At 34.1% G+C, this 19,560-nt stretch overlaps 1 protein-coding gene across 1 annotated transcript; it reads left to right on the top strand.

Annotated features, from left to right (window-relative positions):
- Positions 1–15,124: 15,124 nt before the first annotated feature.
- Positions 15,125–15,505, top strand: LOC149152291 (putative disease resistance protein At5g63020). Its single transcript, XM_089443436.1, has one exon. The coding sequence runs from the start codon at positions 15,125–15,127 to the stop codon at positions 15,503–15,505; it is 381 nt and encodes a 126-aa protein (XP_089299562.1).
- The last annotated feature ends 4,055 nt before the right edge of the window (positions 15,506–19,560 follow it).

The raw sequence follows: 19,560 nt of genomic DNA, 5'->3' as shown, positions 1-19,560 counted from the left end.
TTTATTTTTGTCAAATCGAGACTCCACCTACACAACAACACAAACATAGCCTTTTGCAACTTCGAGCATGTTATCACTCAGTGAAAACCCTAGTTTTGGGGGTAAAATTTAAGGTAACCTCTAACCACTTTGGGACTAAAGTTTGCCCTTTAATCCAAAGGGGGATCTCTCCTCAAACTGAACTACTCTAGGTCACAAAAATAGCAGGTTTGTTAAATTCTTTATGACCATATTAATGTGGAAGTTGCTAAACTTTGTTGGAGTATGAGAAGAAATCATAGGGAAATGGAGTCAAATAATTTGAGTTAAGAATCTTTGGATCTTGGTTTGTAATGATTCAATGTTCCAAATGCATGTATTTCAACAATATGCTAGAAATTAATCATCTGTAGCATGAAAGGAAGAAAAGGAATACACTCGGAGCTTTAAACACAATGCATGATAATGATGAATTTTGTATTTAACTCATCAACTAGAAGGTGAATGTTTGAATATAAGATATAGAGCACCGTGACATGAATTCTACATCTACTTATTGATTCATATGAGAAGTTTAAACACTCAATGAATAATAAAGGAAGAACATAACACTAAGAAACAGACCACAGATTCTAAAAAATGAATCTTTGGCACAAAACCCCTGTAATTTTTTCCAAAATTTCTTATATTAATAAAATGTACATTATTACAATAGGTTTTCTCTTCAAAGTTCAATGCTTTACATTATAGAAATGCTAGTCTTTATAGACTACTTACAAATTTTTCAAGATCCAAAAATAATGGATATCAAACCTCTTCATATATTTATAGCTTACTAAATCAAATAATCAAGGAGATGAGATCTGACCCCAAGTCGAGTTGATGTGGTGGCTCTCCAATTGATTGGGTTTTTTTTTTAAAATAGAAAAAAATAAATCTAGCAAATTCTTGAAAAATAAGCTTCAAATATCCATTCTAAACTCTCAAATTGTGATATATGTCAAAAATATGAAAGATTTTTTTGTTAATGGGTCTGTAACCGAAAAAAAAACCTCTTATTGTTTTCAAAGATTGATCCCCAGTTATTCGAAAAATGCATTTTTGAAACAGTGCCTAAAACAAGAAAAACTGAATTGAAAAATCCTGAAAAATAGGCTTCAAAGATCCCTTTGAATATCTCAAACCATTACACTTATGTAAAAACTAAAAGAATTTTTTTTAAATAAGTTTGTTACGATCAATTTTTTTTGTTTGTTTTTAAAATTTAATTTCCAATTGTTCGAAATCTGCTCCCAAAGTTACTGTCTTTTATAGGAAAAAGACAGAGTAAAACAAAATTTTATCACTGACATATTAACTATCAGTGCTTGCTTGATCAAATGCCTGCTCTTTCAATGACATGTGCTCCACCAGTGCATTATTTTCGACATAAAACAAAATTTGAATTTTTCCTTTACTGTTGATACTATATCTATTAGTCTAGTTTAACTAACCATTTTTACACATATGTGTTCCTACTCTTATTGTCAGCTCATTTTTATTTTAAAAACTTACAATATAACTAATATTCTATTTGTCAGCACTTTAACATTGTTTCTTACAACTCACCACTGACACTGAAACTGCCAGTGCATTTAAATTAGTTTTTACAAATCAATGCTGAAACTAAAATTGTCAGTGCTTTAAAACTTATGACTAAGATTGTGATAACAAAACATATCATCTCCTAATTCTTCCATGCACACTCATGAAGATAGTACCCTGTCGGCACATCAAAGAAACCCATAGCATTGTGAGATTGTAAAACATTATGCAATAAACAAACAAACACGCTCTTCCAACAAGTCAATCCAAGTAATCACCAGAAATTCCCTTTGAATGTTATAGAGTTAATTTTTTTAACTGAGGTTATGGTAAACATGGTTTAGTATGGAAAAAGTCACATCGTTAGAAAAATTCAACTTCTATGGTATGCTACGACAACATGTCATGAGACCAAATAAAAATCAAGTAATTAATATTAAAAGTATATATTTCAATAATATTAAGAAGATATTGATCAGTAGCATTATGTTAACTTAACAATAATGAATGTCAAGCCATGGCATATCGATTACATTTTGCATCTTGAGAGAATATTACACTAATATATGTCAACATAATATAAATTGAATCTTTTTTTTTGAGATAATGTTTAACATAATATAATGCATGAGGTTATGATGTTCTTATGCAATGTCGAAATAGAAATATCATGGAGATGAGAGAGATATTCCAAGATGATGACTCAGAATATCTCTTTTATACCAATTTACCACCTTAGATAAAGGGTCTCCTTGTCTTTCCTCAATGACAAGTGTCCTCCCACCAATGGGAAACAATACTCCTACTATAACCAATATTCCTATTATGTATGATAACAATTAATACATGATAGCTCAACATCGTGCAGTCCCCATTGTGGGCAATATAATGTTCGAGAGTTCTGTAATTTAATTATGCGTGAATTTTGGAGTGTGGAATGCCATGTGCAAAGTGCAAAGGTGTTTCTTCCTCCACACACAACATTTTGTGAATGTGAAGTGATTAATTTTAATTAATTTCTGATATTACTAAAATATACTCTATTCCTAAATTAATATGTTGTTATGCAACCAACTCACAAATAGATATATCAATGACTTAAAAATTATCCTGTTTGAGGGGGAAACTCCTTTATAATACGTAAAATGAAAAATTCTTGGATGATACAAATGACAAGACCTCCTTTCTATATATATATAGGAGTCTAAGGGGTCATAATATAATCAAAGCCTACATAACAATAATAATGTAAGGGCACAACAATAACAATAGCGAGTTTCTATGCGGAAAAATAATAACAATATGGGGACCACATGGGTGCAACAATAACAATAAGAGGACCACACTAACAATAACAACAAGGGGATACACTAGTAATATAGTGACAATAAAGGGTTACACTAGTAGTATAGGGGTCTAACATTCCCCTCTCCTTACAAAAAGTGTTGTCCTCAATGCTTGAGTAGTTATGGACGATTTTGTATAAAATTCACATTCTCCCATGTGGAATCTTCAACGGGTAAGTTCTTCCACTTGATGAGATACTTTGAAATTGATTGATTTTTTAGTTGTTGGGTTCTTTCTTTCGCGACTTCTTTAGGTTCCAATATGATTTTTATTTTCTCATCAATTCCTGGAAATATTTTTTGAACTGGGAGCTTGTCACCTGTAACCTTCTTTAAGCATGAAACATGGAAAATTGGGTGCACTCAAGAAGATGCAGGAAGCTCCAACTTGTATGCCATAGTACCAATCTCTTGCAACACCTTGTAAGGACCATATTACTTTGGTGATAATTTATTATCCTTCTTAGCTTGCTTGAGGGACATTTGTTTGTATGGTTGTAGTCGTAAAAATATCGAGTCGCCTACATCAAAACTTATTTCACTACGATGTTGATATGCATGTTGTTTCATTTGATTTTGCACCAAAGTGAGGTTATCCTTTAAGAGTTGGAGAACTTGTTTTTTATGCTTTATGTGATCTTACACTGCTTAAACCTTAGAATTTTCTCTTAAATATGATGTGATGGACAGTGGATGATATCCATAAAGTGCCATTAATGAGGTCATTTTTGCTACAGTATGGAATGAAGTGTTATACCACCATTCAGCCAGAGGAAAGCTCTTGACCCGTTGTGTTTGTTTATCATATATAAAGCAATGAAGATATCCTTACATACATTTTCTCACTCTCTTAGTTTGCTCATCAGATTGAGGATGATAAGATATGTTATGATATAATTGAGTACCCGGACAAGAAAATACTTTTGTCCAAAAATTTCCAGTGAAAATTGAATCTCTGTCATATACAATAATCTCTGTGTTCCCATGTAGCTTTTGAATTCTTTCCATAAATTCAGTAGAAACTGTACTCGCTTTAAATAAATGAGATAATGTACAAAAATGTGCATACTTGGTAAGTCTATGAACTACCACCGTCATGACACTCTTTCCTTCGAATTTGGGTAAACCTGTGATAAAATCTATTGAAATATCCTCCTAACATTGACTTGGAATGGCTAAAGGTTTTAATAGACCCGAGGTCTTAATTAACTCAACTTTTACTTTGTTTTCAAACCAAAAATTCCACTACAAACTTCAAAATATCAGATTTAAGGCCCTCCCAAAAAATATCCTTCTTGACCCTGTGGTAAGCTTTTAAAAATCCTGAGTGCCCTCCTAAGCGATAGGTGTGCAATTCCAAAAGAATCTTTTGTTTGAGTTGGGAATTCTTACAAATATATAAACGATATTTGTACCATAATGAATCATTTTTCCATCTAAATGTATCATATGTACTGGGATCTTGCTGCAACTTTTGAATGAGCGTCCAAACTTCTTCGTCATTATTCCATTCATTCCTTGCTTCTGTTATCCAATCTGGTTATATAATAGAAATGGAACAAAATTACAATCCTTCCACATCCTCATCCTTTCTTGAGAGTGCGTTTGCAACAACATTTTTCTTCCCTTTTTTGTAGATGATATCAAAGTCATAACCCAACATCTTTGTGACCAATTTTTTTTTCTCTTCTGAAGATAATATTTGTTCCAAAAAGTATTCAATGCTATCATGATTTGTTTTTACCTTGAAGTGTCTTCCCATTAGGTAAGGTTGCCATTTATTTAGTGCATGTAGTATTGCCAACATTTCCTTCTCATAAATAGGTTTGTGTAAATACTTTCCTTTGATTGCATGACTTTTAAAAGAAATAGTCTTCCTTCTTACATTAAAACAACACCAATTCCATTTCCTGAGGCATCACATTCCTCAATAAAGGTTCTTGTGAAGTTTGACTTAGCTAAGACCAGTGCTTGGCACATTTCCTCTTTAAGACGTTCAAAGGTCTTAGTTGCTTCTGGAGTCCAAGAAAATGCATCTTTCTTTAGTAATGTTATTAGAGGTGCTTCTATGATCCCATAATTCTTAACAAACTTGCGAAAATACCCTGTCAACTTGAGAAATAATTGAACATGCTTTATGGTTGTGGGGATTGTCCATTCCTTAATGGATTTAATTTTGATAAGGTCTACCTTAACACCCTCATGAGATACAATATGACCCAGATATTCCACTTCTTGTACTCCAAAGAAACATTTGGATTTTTTTGCATATAATTGTTTCTCCTCCAATAGTTTGAGCACCATGTCAACATGTTCAACCTCATCCTTCCATGACTTGTTGTAGATTAGTATATCATCAAAAAATACTAACACAATTTTTTTAAGGAAGGCTTTGAAAATAGAATTCATCAAACCTTGAAATGTTAAAGGTCAATTGGTAATGTCAAAATGCATGACCAAAAATTTATAATTACCCTCATCAGAAACTCATGCATGTCAATTCTAAGAAAGACCTAGTTGAGACTAGAGTGCGGGGACAGTGTACTATTTGTTGTAGATTTTCCTGAGTTGTGCAGATGGTGCATGCAATTAGGAACTGAGCCTAGAAGGGATTGCGCACTTTTGGATACACCGATTTCCCTTTAAGATGACCTAATCAGCTATAGGAATTGCGCAAGGAAATAGGGACTTGGAGAGCAAGAGAATTGGCTAAGTGTTGGCCAAGAGCTTTCTTGTGAGTTGGAGATTGATTTTACTGAGTGTTTGGATTGTTCTCGGGAGAAAAAGCATTAAATTATCATCTTGCATTTATGATTAATGCAATACAGATAGTGGGGTTTTGAGTTTTGGCTTGCCTCAGATATTTATTGTGTTATGTTCCATTGATTTTCTTCCTCTTGCTATTATGGTTTTGCTCGATCTTTATTTTCTTCTATTGTAAAGAGTAGAAGTAGATTCTTGTCTCTTTTTTTAGTAGATTACATGAGCTTGTGAATCTACAGGAAAATATACAGATCCAATTGTAGAACTTTTCTATGTTATCCCCAATGTATACATGCGGGTTGGTAGTGCTGCAAGCCTTATCTATGAACTCTTGTAGAGATCTGCTCTGAAACTCCTAGTTGTATTCCTCCTACTACCTATTGAGGGACTTGAGACATTCCTCTACACTAGATAGTTTAGCTCCTAACTCAGCACATACCCCTATGATCTCATCAATTTTTTTATTCTCCTATAAGATTGTGTCTTGAGTTGTCCTAACTCTCTGATTTAACATCATAAGATCTATCTTGAAATGTGTGATATTTCCTGAAAGTCCTCTATTGTTGATTCTGGTGCCCTGTTGAATATCTTTGTACATGTCTGCATCGGATGCCCTATGACCACCACTTTAACTTGAGCCTTTGACTAGATCTCTGGGAATGGTTCATCTTGCACGTTATGTCTTTCATGCTCCCCTTCATGATCATGCTCAGCATATTAGTTTACCGTTACTGGTTCACCATTTAAGTCTCCTTGAATTTCTTCTTCCTGACCTTCTCCAATGGTGGGGACAATTTTTTGTCCATCCTCTCTAGTTTTCAAACATGGATGTACCGTCGGACTCTTATTTATAATTTCTTGCTCATATTCTTCATGGATGGACCTAGTTCTACAAGAGTCTACCACATCATTGGGAATAATTACCTCCTTCCTTTCTTCATGTATTTCGTTAAGTTGACTGATTATCATCAGCTTCTCCTGCAAGTTTCTCTCAATAACATTGTGTTTTTGCTCACCATATGTATTGTTGGGTCCCTATAATACTAGTGATTACCCCCTTATTTATATTGTTGTGCCCCTATTACCCCCATATTGCTATTTCTGTGCCCCATAGAATCCCTCTATTGTTATTTTTGTGGCTTTATATTATTATTGTTAGGTCGGCTGGATTATATTGTGACTCCTTAGACTCCTATATATAGAAAGGAGGTTTTTTCATTTGTATGATCCAAGAATTGTTCATTTATGTAATGTAAAGGAGGTTTCCCCCTCGAAGAGGCTAAATTCTAAGGCGTTGATCTATCTTTTCTATCTTTTCTTGAGCTTGTTTCATAACATGTACTTGACTGCTCAGATCCTTTAGATGAATCCTCATGGTCTAATTGAATCTCTTTTTGTTCTGTCCTTTTTTCCTCCTTTCTTTCACCTGGACATGAATGGTTAAGTGCCCAAGATCCCTTGCAAATAAAGCATAGTTCTCTCCTTCTTAGTTCATTCTTGCTACAGGTTTTATTTTCTTTGTTCTTGCTTCCTCCTTCAATCCTCTTCAGCTGCTTCCTAGTCAGCACTCTTTTGAGAAACTTTATTTTTTGCATGAACAACTTTTCAAATAAATCATAGGCAGTTGGTGATACAATTAGTTCCTTTCTCCAAATGATACACAATTTGGATCTCAGTATCTTGCAGATGTTGGCATCTCCTTCTAAAAACAATGAAATAATCTTTTGCATTCTTTTTTTGACACGTTTTGGATGAGCTAATGTAATGTCGGTGTAAAATTTCTAGAACACCTAAAAGATTAAGTCCTCACATTCCAGATTCAACATGAATGTGCCAAAGCTAAACTCTACCATGAGTTCTAAAATTTTGCACCGCTTCTGAAAAGCAAGAAGCATGATGTTGTTCAACCCTTAAAGGTCTTCTACTATCAGCTACAATATCTCTATCATGATATCATTATTGTAAGGTGGTATAGGCGATGTTAAAGCTATGATTTGACTGAGACAAGAGGCAATTATGAGCCTGACCTCTTCACAAGGATGCTCCCAAAGTTTGGGTTGTATTAATACAAGCATGGATGCCTTGAGAGCCCAACTAAGTTTCTTTGATTCTGGTTGCCCCACCTTGGATAGCCATGTGTCTAGTTCCTCAAACTTATGAAGGTCTATGGTTGACTTTGTTTTCTGCAATTCAGATCCAAGTGCAAAGAGCTTAGCCCCTCTTCCCTGTCCTTCATTCACTTCCCATGGGTGCTTCTACTACAAATTATCATAGACTCTTTTCGAGAAAGGTCTATTGCTTTGCTTTGATCATTTTGGTCTAAAAGAGGTAGTTTTGTGTAAATGACTATATATTCTCACTAGTTCATCAAGAAGTTTCTAGGTGTTTTCTAAAGTCTCTTCACGACGATCCATCTTCCCCCATACTAATTATTCATAAGGAGATTCTGTTAATTATATTTTTACCCAAACATATTATAGCCACAGACTTAGAAATTATTCTCCCTTTACTTCTTTTTTATCTAACCTATCAACTACACTCACAATTATTAAGCAATATGGTTACAAATTGGTAGCCCTAATATGAAAATGGTTGGTTGAAACTAGGAATATGCTTACGTACACAAATTTTCTGAACCCATTTCTACAAGTAGTATTTGAAGTTGTTGGTAGCCACCTTTCCAGACTAAAATATGGCAACTATTATAAAATCCACACTGATTTCATTGAAATTTTTTGTTACTGTGGTTCAAACTCTTTAAAAAGCAATATACTGCAAGACTTCATGTCTTTGTGAATGGCAGGCCATGGAAAGCCATTATGCATGTAATCTAATGATTCATTGACTCCTACAACCACTTTCAAGTGCACGTTCAAGGAAGGATTGGCTTTTCCCTACCTCCTGAAATATATGTAGTCCATAGATAGGGCTATAACCAAATTTCATAAAATAGCAAATGAAAGACCCCACCATAATACATGATACTATAATTGCTACCATAATGATGTGAATGTGCTTCAATAGAATAAGAATCTCAAGCACCTTTTCTATTTTGGTTGAATAATTCAATATTTTTAGTCCCACTTATTTTCCATCTAGAAGAAATCCTCGGTACACTTGAGTCCAACATCCTCTTGCTATAAAATTCCCACCAAGAACAAGGATGTCACATAATCAATGTGTATTCATAGGATACCACTCTAATATTGTTCATGGAATGACCTGTGCCCACTTGGATCTCGATCTCCGCTCCTCCCTATGCCTGTGATCCTAGTTTCTTCATCCTTCGATTTCTTTTGCACATCCACACTCCTCAACCTTGCTCCCTAACCTAGTAGTTGAATCTCTTTCTGGGCTTACTGCGAGCACGATCCAATAGTCATCCCACGCTGCAATCAACCTTCAATCACCAGCTGCTCCATATCCAATGTTGATCTCGCGCTTTTGAAATAATTCCAGCAAAGGCCACCTCCCTCAACTAAGTACTCGTGCACTAGTTGTTCAGGCTCTCACAATCAATGGAATACCTCAGTCTTGACAATGGTGGAAATAACTCTTGCCTTCAGCGCTTCATGGCTGTGTAAATCAATGAAACTCACGACTATGTAAATCAAAATTCCCTTCCGGCCTCTGCAACCCAATTTCATGTATAAAATGATCCTTGATTCATATATACACTATGTGGCCTTTACATTATAACAAACTCCCATAAACAAGTATGATGGCTTCACCTTGCAAATCAATGGATTGGTCCACTATTTGACCTAGTGTTGCGAGATATGGCCTCATTACCTAGAAATCTTGGTAGATAGGTGTATAACCCCACAACTTAGTGTTCTTTTTTGTGGTTTCTACCTGCACGCTACGTGAACAACCCCAAAGTTTTAGGTGCTTCAGCAAGGAATTTTCTTCGGCCTCCAACCTCCATGTGAGAATATCATAGCATGGACTATTATGCAACTATCCTCCAACCTCAAGATCCATTTTTTTTTCTTTCAGAGTAAGATATATGTGATTAGAGCAGCGTTATTGACTCTACACTCCTAGAGAGACACAGTGAGTCAATACCCAATATGTAGAGAACATTGGCCTGCCTAGGCAATCCAAATGGATCCGTCCAACCTCAAGATGTGTGGCCTCTACAGTTTGATGGTCTCCTCAGCCCTCAAATGTTGCATAGGAGAATAAAACCTTAATGAACCTCCTTTATAATCATAATAGTGGCCTTTCATCCTTCATGACAAAGGTTTTCACTTATTAAACTTGACTTCTCCTCGATTCAGACTAGGTGAGATCTATCATTCAATCCTTTTTATCAAATGGGTTGATTTCTCAATCCTTTTCATCGCACAACACGAACCCTATGCTACAGGGATATCTTGGTCTCATGATAAGATCAGTGTCTTCGATCTCCCATAAGAAAGATTAACTCTAACAAATAAATCTCTTGGAGATAAAATTATTCATCCAACTAGGGTAGTTAAAGAAAACCACCGAAATTGGGTGAGTTATTGGCTAGGGTGATTATGGAGAATCACCAAAGACTAGTTTCTCCTGACCCTCGATTTGTAATAAAAACACAGCTAGGTTGGCAGGATGCATAACTCTGATACCACTGTAATATCCCAAACATTAGAAATCTTAACAAATCTAGCACACTTTAGCATTCTGAATAAAGTAAACCTTCAACAAGAACAAGAAAACAGATGAGGTCTAGAATTGCAGCCCTTTATTTATATTATTAGTTGAAGAAAATAACACATGCCCATGCAATAAGATTGGAACCCCTATAGATGGCATGGATGGTTGCTCAACACCAGAAAAGCACAAGACGCCAAATCCCACTTGTGAAAGTTTAATGGATCCACCGCTCAAATGTCACTATGGGGTTTTCATCCCTGGATCAACTTAGAACTGGCACCACCAAGTTTCCAACAAAGCATAATAAGATAGAAAAACTCTAAATGATCTGAATGCCTAGTTCCTATCCCCTTTATAGTCTTGATGGACTCTCTAGAAACTTTATTTTATTATTTCCCTCAAAAAATGAAAGAAAATACGATGGGGAGATGCCATGGGAAAATCCATGGTAAATACCATAGGTGGATTCCGTCCATTTTGACCATATACAAAAAAGGGAATATTACAAAAAAAAATAAAAATAAAAATAGAATGTAATTGGTTCAATGATGATAAATGATGCCAAGTTCATTATACTTCATCTAGGTATCATTTTAATGCAAGTTTAGGAGCAAAGGAAATGACCATGATAGGTGGTTCCATGATTATATTTTGGGTAGTACAAATAGTCGTTTTTAAATACTTTGTTGTAGTTTGTTTGATTTTGAAAATATAATAGTAGATAAAGGATTTGAAAGCATAACATTCTTCATCCTTCACAAGTATAGATGAATTGGTAGTAGAGTATTTTATTATATTTCATAATTAATCAGTAGTCGAGAGGCTGCGACTAACTATATTCTTGAATATTTGGAGACTTTGTGTGGTAAATTCTTGTTGATATCCATCAGAGTTTATCAGAATGGCATCATCAATTGTGTTCAGTTAAAACAAGCTCAACAAGGATTGATAATTAATGAATTGTCAAGAACTGATAAATACTGAAAATAAAACGCTCTCCACCCAGGGAATTATGTTCCATCAGAGGCTATTGAGCCAATAGAAAACTAAGAATAAGATTTCTAGAAAATTGCAAAATTATTTTTGAATTTATAAAACAATAAAATATTAAGCATTTTCATGAAATTTTGATTAAAAATACAAAACAAATAACAAATTATGCACAACCAATACAATTTGATCGATGTCATAATCCCTTACTAGGCAAGTATTAAAAATTTATATGTACAAGAGAAATTTAATATATATATATATATATATATATATATATATATATATATATATATATATACATATATATATATATACATATATATACATATACATATATATACATATACATATATATACACACATATATATATATACATATATACATATACATATATATACATATACATATACATATACATATATATATATATATATATACATATACATATACATATACATATACATATACATATATATATATATATATATATATATATATATATATATATATATATAATTTAATTTTAAGAAACAACTTTAGTTTTAAATAATAAAAAATATTTATGAAGAATATAAATTTTACTTTTTAACATTGTCCTCATATCCTTTTAATATTTTTATTAAACATATTATTAAACACCTTATTATTCCTTGCAGCAGCAGGGTAATAACTTATTTAAAAAAAATTGATGTTGACATTAAATCTAAGTTGTCTGAAAATTTATGAAACTTTTCTAAAGTTTAACCTTATAAATTAAAATTTATTATTTTTAAACGATATTTAAATTCATTTATCTAAAATACTATTGGTTCAATTCTTTCACCTCTTATTATGTAATGATGGCAAATGTACTTCACTATTAATTTGTATTGTACAATTTAATGTACAACTTCCACTATAAAATGACATATGTACTCCATCACTATGTATAGAGACTGATGCTTTATGGAGAAACTGAGCAAGGGGAAGGATAGATATGATTTATTTTGATAAAAAGCATTATGTAAGCATGAGAGCTGCTCGAGGCATTATCTCTTTTAGTTGAAAAATATATGATATCACACCAAGTAGTTGGCTATCTCTTTTAGTTGAAAAAATATATGATATGACACCAAGTAATTGGACAATCGACAACGGATAGGATTGACATGTAGCAAGCTATATGAGAAATCTACATAACTTAAAATGATGTATGCGTATGGGAACTGGTGCAGAGAAGGACGTTGGGCTGGGAAAGGATAGATGTCACTTACTTTAATCTACCACCGAGTTGATGAAAAATAGAGGGAGGTAACAATAAGGACCGACTTATCTTGATCTCATGAACTAATACAGAGATTCATGGAGTAGTTGGGGTATTGAATTTTGACAATTAACCATGCAGTCTCTTGCCTTGTTTAGTAGGCTCATAAAAGTGTAATGATCGATGAAGATTATTTCCCTCTTAAACAGTAGTGTGTACGAACCTGTGTTAATTCACAAAGATTTCTAAACAATTTTACAAGGTAGATAAAGATTTTACTTCAAAACTCTTTTGATATTCCTACTTAATGTTGTTATGACATATTCAACATATAAAATATTTAACAAATAAAATATGTTTTTTTATTAAATATTTGAGAAATTATTTCTTTTAACTGAAAATTTTAATATGCCCTATATTTTTAGATTTTTTTTGTATTTAATTATTTCGTATCTTTGAATTTTTATTTAATTGTCTTGCATTTTAAAATTTATATTAAATTTCAATTTCTAGAATGATACAATTATAAAATTGTCATATATACTATCAAATAACATATTACGTCATATAAAATAACAAATTACATCATATAAAAAATAAATTATCAAATAATAAATAATACATTTCATTTTGAGAAATGGAGAAACTATTAAAAAATGTAATAGTTAGCTAAATTATTATTTTAGAGTACTTAGATTACATAACTTTTAATCTATTGGTTCTTGAAATACACCTTGAAATAACCATTTTTTGTCGAGAGAGATTTCAATCATATTTATTTTCAAAGTCTTTGATATAATGGTTAGTTAAATTATAACTTTATATTGTTTAAATAACATTTTTAATATCAGTTTTGCCAAATACTTTATTCGTTTTGAAATGTCATAAGATAATTAATGCAAATGTAATTTTTAATATTTTTTACAATACATTGGAATCTAGTTATGTAAGTCATGGTCAAATTAGCATAATGTGGAACGGTTTAGGTCCTTTATAATAGGAGAATTTACATGGTGACTCTAATGAGATATTTGAACCAAACAAATTTCATGAAATCGCAATTGCCAGCTATTAATATTGTTCATGAAATGGTATTTGTACAATTCAAATCTGCACGAAATTTGAGTTTGGAATTCCAAAAGAAATTTGGATGAGAAGTTGTGTGATTGAGAAATGATTGAACCATAATTTTTCGGTTTTATTCTCTGGCCTTCCCTATTTTTTATTCTCCTCCTTTGCCCCCATCTATCACACTCTCCTCATTTTTCCTTCCTCAGTCACACTCATACTGCTACATTCCTTACTAATGCCAAGATGTTTTTTCTCACTTTTTCTTTTTTCCCCTCACACTCCGCGGAAACAAAGAAAACAGAGAAACGACCACTGCTAGCCCTATATTACTTGGGTTATTTCTAGGCCTATTTACCTCGCCTTCCATTCATATTATTTTTTCTGTAAATATCTATTGCTTCTTCATATTGCTTCTATTTTCAATATTCGTTCTGCTTTTGATCTGTTTGCAAGTTTATTTTTCTATGTTTTGCTCTATTTTGCAAGTTTATTTTCGATATTCGTTTTACTTTTACTCTGTTTGCAAGTTTGTTTTCCTTTGCATTGCTAGCCTTGCCTGTTTATTATTCTTCCCCTTTTCTTTCTTCAGTCACACTCATGTGCCTTCATGGTTTTCAGCTCTCCTGCTTTTTCTTTTCTTTGGTCACACTCATACTACTTCCTTCCTTCCTTTTCCATGTCAAGATGTTTTGTTCTCACTTTTCCTTTTCTTTTGTCACACTCTAACCAAAGAAAATTAGGAGAAACGACCACTACTCTCTTTATATTAATTGGATTCATTTTTGTACCTATTCACCTCGCCTTACATACATGCTATTTTGTCTACAGATATCTACTGCTTTTTCATATTGCTTCTGCTTTTTCTCTATCTGCAAAATTTATTTTCCATATTGTTTCTAATTTTTCCCTCTATTGTGCTTTCTCATTGCAAAATCCATGGAGGCTGTTTGCACTGGAGCAGTAGCCAACATAATAAGCATTGTTGTTAGCATTGTTATTTCTCCACTAGCCCAACCCATAGATGATTCTATTCACTTAGATAGAAACACATAGTTTCTGCAGGAAAAGCTAAGTAATGCCAGAGTCTTCTTAGATGACACAGTCAACCAATTTCAACATCAGCAAAGAAGTATCTCTCCCCCTCTAAATGATGGGTTGGAAAGGCTCCAACGTTCCCTGCAAGATGCGGAGAGCGTCATATAGCACTCCCAACAATGGAAAGGTTGCTTAGATTGCCGCTTCTGCAAGCCCAGAATGTGTGGAAAAATTAGAGATTGAAAATTAAATATCATTGAGCGCCACAACGATCTTGAAAATGCCATTTCAACCAGAAGTTCTACTCTAGGGATTGTTTCTTCTGAGCCAATGGAAGTAAGGGCATTACTTTAGCCAGTACTGGAGTCTGGCTTTATGGGCTCAGGGATAAAAGCAGCAGAGATGTGGCTAAATAATTAGCTTGAAGATGTGGAAGATCATCAATTTCGAGTAATAGGCGTCGTTGGCATGGGTGGCATTAGCAAGATGGTGTTGCTGAGAATGGTCTTTAACACCCACAAGAAAGGTAATGTGTTTGAAAACGTGATTTGGTTAACTATTTCAGGAAAATTTAACATTGAGGAGTTGCAGAGTGTTGTTGCGAAAGAAATCAGTTTAAACATGGGGATTGACAGTTCTAATGCTGTGAGCGGTTATGTTGTTCTTGAAATACAAAAGAGGGAACTTTATAATTATCTCAAGGAGAAGAAATTTCTTCTCATTCTGGACAACGTGTGGAATCAAATCCACCTGGAAGAAGAACTGGGAATCCCCTTGGGCAATTATAAACGTAGTAGAGTGGTAATCTCTACTCGCAGCAAAGAAGAGATTCAAAGAGGATATTGCTAGAAAAATTGTAGAAGAGTGTAAAGGTTTACTGTCGGTGATAAATGTTTTCGCAATAGAAAGGAGGGGTAATACTTCTGCTGATGAGTGGAGTTTTTCTCTAACTAAAATGAAAAATGTAGATCTTTATGTTCTAAAGATGTACAGTGGCATTGATGAACATCTCTATGGGTGACTCAAATGGAGTTACGATCATTTGATTGATCGTAACTTACAGAATCGTTTTCTATATTGTGGCACCTTTGCCGAAGACGCAAAGATTGAGGTGTAGCAATCGTCCATCACTTGTTCTGCAGGAAACTGATCCAGATTTTGACTTGTTCTAAGTAAGCATTTCTCTTCCTTTTCACCAATATGGAGTGCCATATCACAAAGAATGTCGTGAAATTTTATCCACTCCTTTTCGCCAAAAATCATCCATCGCAAATCATTTCTATCTATAGCATGCTCAAACAAGCAACATTCTACTAAAAGCTTTACATACCTGTGTCCTGCATCTCTACTACTAATCAATCCATCCCCTATCCACATCTCCACGAATTGCTCCACCTCAATCTTTACGTCTTTGGCAAAGGCGCCACAATATAGAAAACAGTGCTACAAGTTATAATCGTTCAAACGATCGTAACTCCATATCTTCATCAATGCCACTATACATCTTTAGAAAATCAGGATCTACATTTTTCATTTGAGTTAGAGAAAAACTCCACTCTTCAGCAGAAGTATAACCCCTAATTGTTGTTGTGGCAACATTTATCGCCGGCAGTAAACCTGTACACTCTTCTGCAATTTTTCTAGAAATATCCTCTACACTTTTTGTAGGAGCATGCCCTGCATTGAAGGCAACTCTATTAAACAATCGTTATCCTTCTTCCATGGATAGGGGTTTTATCTGTATGGAGTAGTCATCATTTTCCCCCATTCTTTGAATCACTTCTCCGTTGTGGGTAGAGATTACCACTCTACTACCTTTATAATTGCCCAAGGGGATTCCCAGTTCTTCTTCCAAGTGGATTTGATTCCACACATCATCTAGAATGAGCAAATATTTCTTCTACTTGAGATAATTAGAAAGTTCCTTCTTTTGCATGTCAAGAACAGCAGAACTTCTCTCAGCATTAGAACTGTCAATCCCTAGGTTTAAACTGATTTCTTTCGCAATAACACCCTGCAACTCCTCAATGTTAAACTTTTATAAAATAGTTAACCAAATCACATTTTCAAACACATTACCTTTCTTGTGGGTGTTAAATACCATTCTCAGCAACGTCGTCTTGCCAACGCCACCCATGCCAATGATGCCTATTACCCAAAATTGATGATCTTCCTCATCTTCAAGCCAATTATTCAGCCACATCTCCGTTTCTTTTATCCCAGAGCCCACAAAGCCAGACTCTGGTACTGGCTGAAGTAATGCCCCTGCTTCCACTGGCTCAAAAGGAACAATCCCTAGAGTAGAACTTTTGGTTGAAATGGCATTTTCAAGATCGCTGCGGTGCTCAGTGATATTTAATTTGCATTCTCTAATTTTTCCACACAATCTGGGCTCGCAGAAGTGGAAATCTAAGCAACCTTTCCATTGTTGGAGTGTTGTATGACGCTCTCCGCATCTTGCAGGGAAAGTCAGAGCCTTTCCAACCCATCATTAAGAGGGGGAGGGATACTTCTTTTCTGATGTTGAAATTGGTTGACCATGTCATCTAAGAAGACTCTGGCACTACTTAGCTTTTCCTGCAGAAACTGTTTGTTTCTATCCAAGTGAATAACATCATATATGGGTTGGACTAGTGGAGAAATAACAATGCTAACAACACTGCTTATGATGCTGGCTACTGCTCCAGTGCAAACGGCCTCCATGTCTTTTGGAACAACAAAGCACAACAGAGGGAAAAGCAGAAACAATATGGAAAATAAATTTTGAAAATAGAGAAAAAGTAGAAGCAATATGAAAAAGCAGTAGATATTTTCAGACAAAATAATATGTATGGAAGGTGAGGTGAATAGGTATAGCAATGAATCCAATTAATATAAAGCGAGCAGTGGTCGTTTCTCCTGATTTTCATTGGGAAAAGTGTGACGGAAAAAAAGGAAAAGTGAGAATAAAACATCTTGACATGGACAAGGAAGGAAGGAAGCAGTATGAGTGTGACCAAAGAAAAGAAAAAGCAGGAGAGCTGAAAATCATGAAGGCACATGATTGTGACTAAAGAAAGAAAAGGGGGAGAATAATAACAGGCAAGGCTAGCAATGCAATGGAAAACAAACTTTCAAACAGAGCAAAAGCAGAATGAATATCGAAAATAGAAGCAATATGAAGAAGCAGTAGATATTTACAGACAAAATAATATGAATGGAAGGCGAGGTAAATAGGCCCAGGAATGACCGAAGTAATATAGGGCGAGTAGTGGTCGTTTCTCTGTTTTCTCTGTTTCTGAAGATTGTGAAGGGAAAAAAGAAAAAGTGAGAAAAAACATCTTTGCATGAGTAAGGAATGTAGCAGTATGAGTGTGACCGAGGAAAGAAAAAGTAGGAGAGTATGACAGATAGAGGCAAAGGAGGAGAATAAAAAATAGGGAAGGCCAGAGAACAAAACCAAAAAGGCCTGGTTCAACCATTTCGCAATCGCACAGGAGTATGACAGATAGAGGCAAAGGAGGAGAATAAAAGATAGGGAAGGCCAGAGAACAAAACCAAAAATGCCTGGTTCAATCATTTCGCAATCGCACAGCTTCTCGTCCAAATTTCTTATGGAATTCCAACCTCAAATTTCGTGCATGTTTGAATTATACAAATACCATTTCATGAACAGTCCTAATAGCTAGAAATTGCGATTTCATGAAAAAATTTGGTTCAAATATCTCATTAGAGTCACCATGTAAATTATCCTATTGAAAAGGACCTAAACCATTCCCCATTATGCTAATTTGACCATGATTTACATAACTAGATTCCAATGTATTGTAAAAAATATTTAAAAAATTACATTTGCATTAATTATCTTATGACATTTCAAAATGAATAAAGTATTTAGCAAAAATGATATTAAAAATGTCATTTAAACAATATAAAATTATAATTTAACTAACCAGTATATCAAAGACTTTGAAAATAAATATGATTGAAATCTCTCTCGGCAAAAAATGGTTATTTCAAGGTGTATTTCAAGAGCCAATAGATTAAAAGTCATGTAATCTAAGTACTCTAAAATAATAATTTAGCTAACTATTTCATTTTTAATAATTTCTATATTTCTCAAAATGAAATGTATTATTTATTATTTGATCATTTATTGTTTATATGACGTAATTTGTTATTTTATATGATGTAATATGTTATTTGATAGTATATATGACAATTTTATAATTGTATCACTCTAGAAATTGAAATTTAATACACATTCCCCCATGGTTAGCTTGATATTATGGCACTTTCTAGAGTAATTTATAGTTCCTCCATTTGCAACCATCACTTGACACTTTGGTGCTAGATATAGGAAGAAATTCAATTCCTTGGCTATCTTACAATGAATAAAATTATGGGTACTACCCGAATCAATCAACACTATTACCTTTTTATTCTTGATATGTCCTTCTATCTTGAGAGTTTGAGGAGTGGTAATTCCTTCCCATGCATTACAATATATAGTTGAATTTATTTCTTCTTTCTCTAGGGTTGGTTCTGTTGACGGTGCTGGACTCCCCAACATGTTAAGGGGATCTCCCTGGTAAGAAGTACCAATTAGGGCTTAGATAGTTTGATGTAGGAGCCCCAACAGTGGGTCATAAGGTAATCCCTTGAACGCGATGTCACGCAGAGGAAAGTAGAATAACTCTGTAAACAACAAGGGTGTGACTAATGTAATGAGTCAAGGAAGGCGTATGAGAGGTTCCAACACTTTGAAGGGGGAAGGAGGTGAAAGTGAGTTCCAGGTTGAAAGGGATCATTCCTAACTCGACTAGCAACAAACAACACAAAAGACATGCAAAGCTTCTGGCAGATCAGTCCACTCGGATGCGGCAGTCACATCATGCAAGGTAAGATAACACGTATAGTACTCA

The sequence above is a fragment of the Pinus tabuliformis genome, chromosome 9 (assembly GCF_031772625.1).
Source record: "Pinus tabuliformis cultivar Carrire ecotype Pingquan chromosome 9, CPIR1, whole genome shotgun sequence".
NCBI lineage: Eukaryota > Viridiplantae > Streptophyta > Pinopsida > Pinales > Pinaceae > Pinus > Pinus tabuliformis.
The sequence above is the reverse complement of the archived record's forward strand: the minus strand, read 5'-3'. Positions and strand labels throughout refer to the sequence as shown.

Bases quoted from the DNA above. Each gene is read 5' to 3' on its own strand.
- LOC149152291 (XM_089443436.1), top strand. From the start codon at position 15,125: ATGGGTGGCATTAGCAAGATGGTGTTGCTGAGAATGGTCTTTAACACC.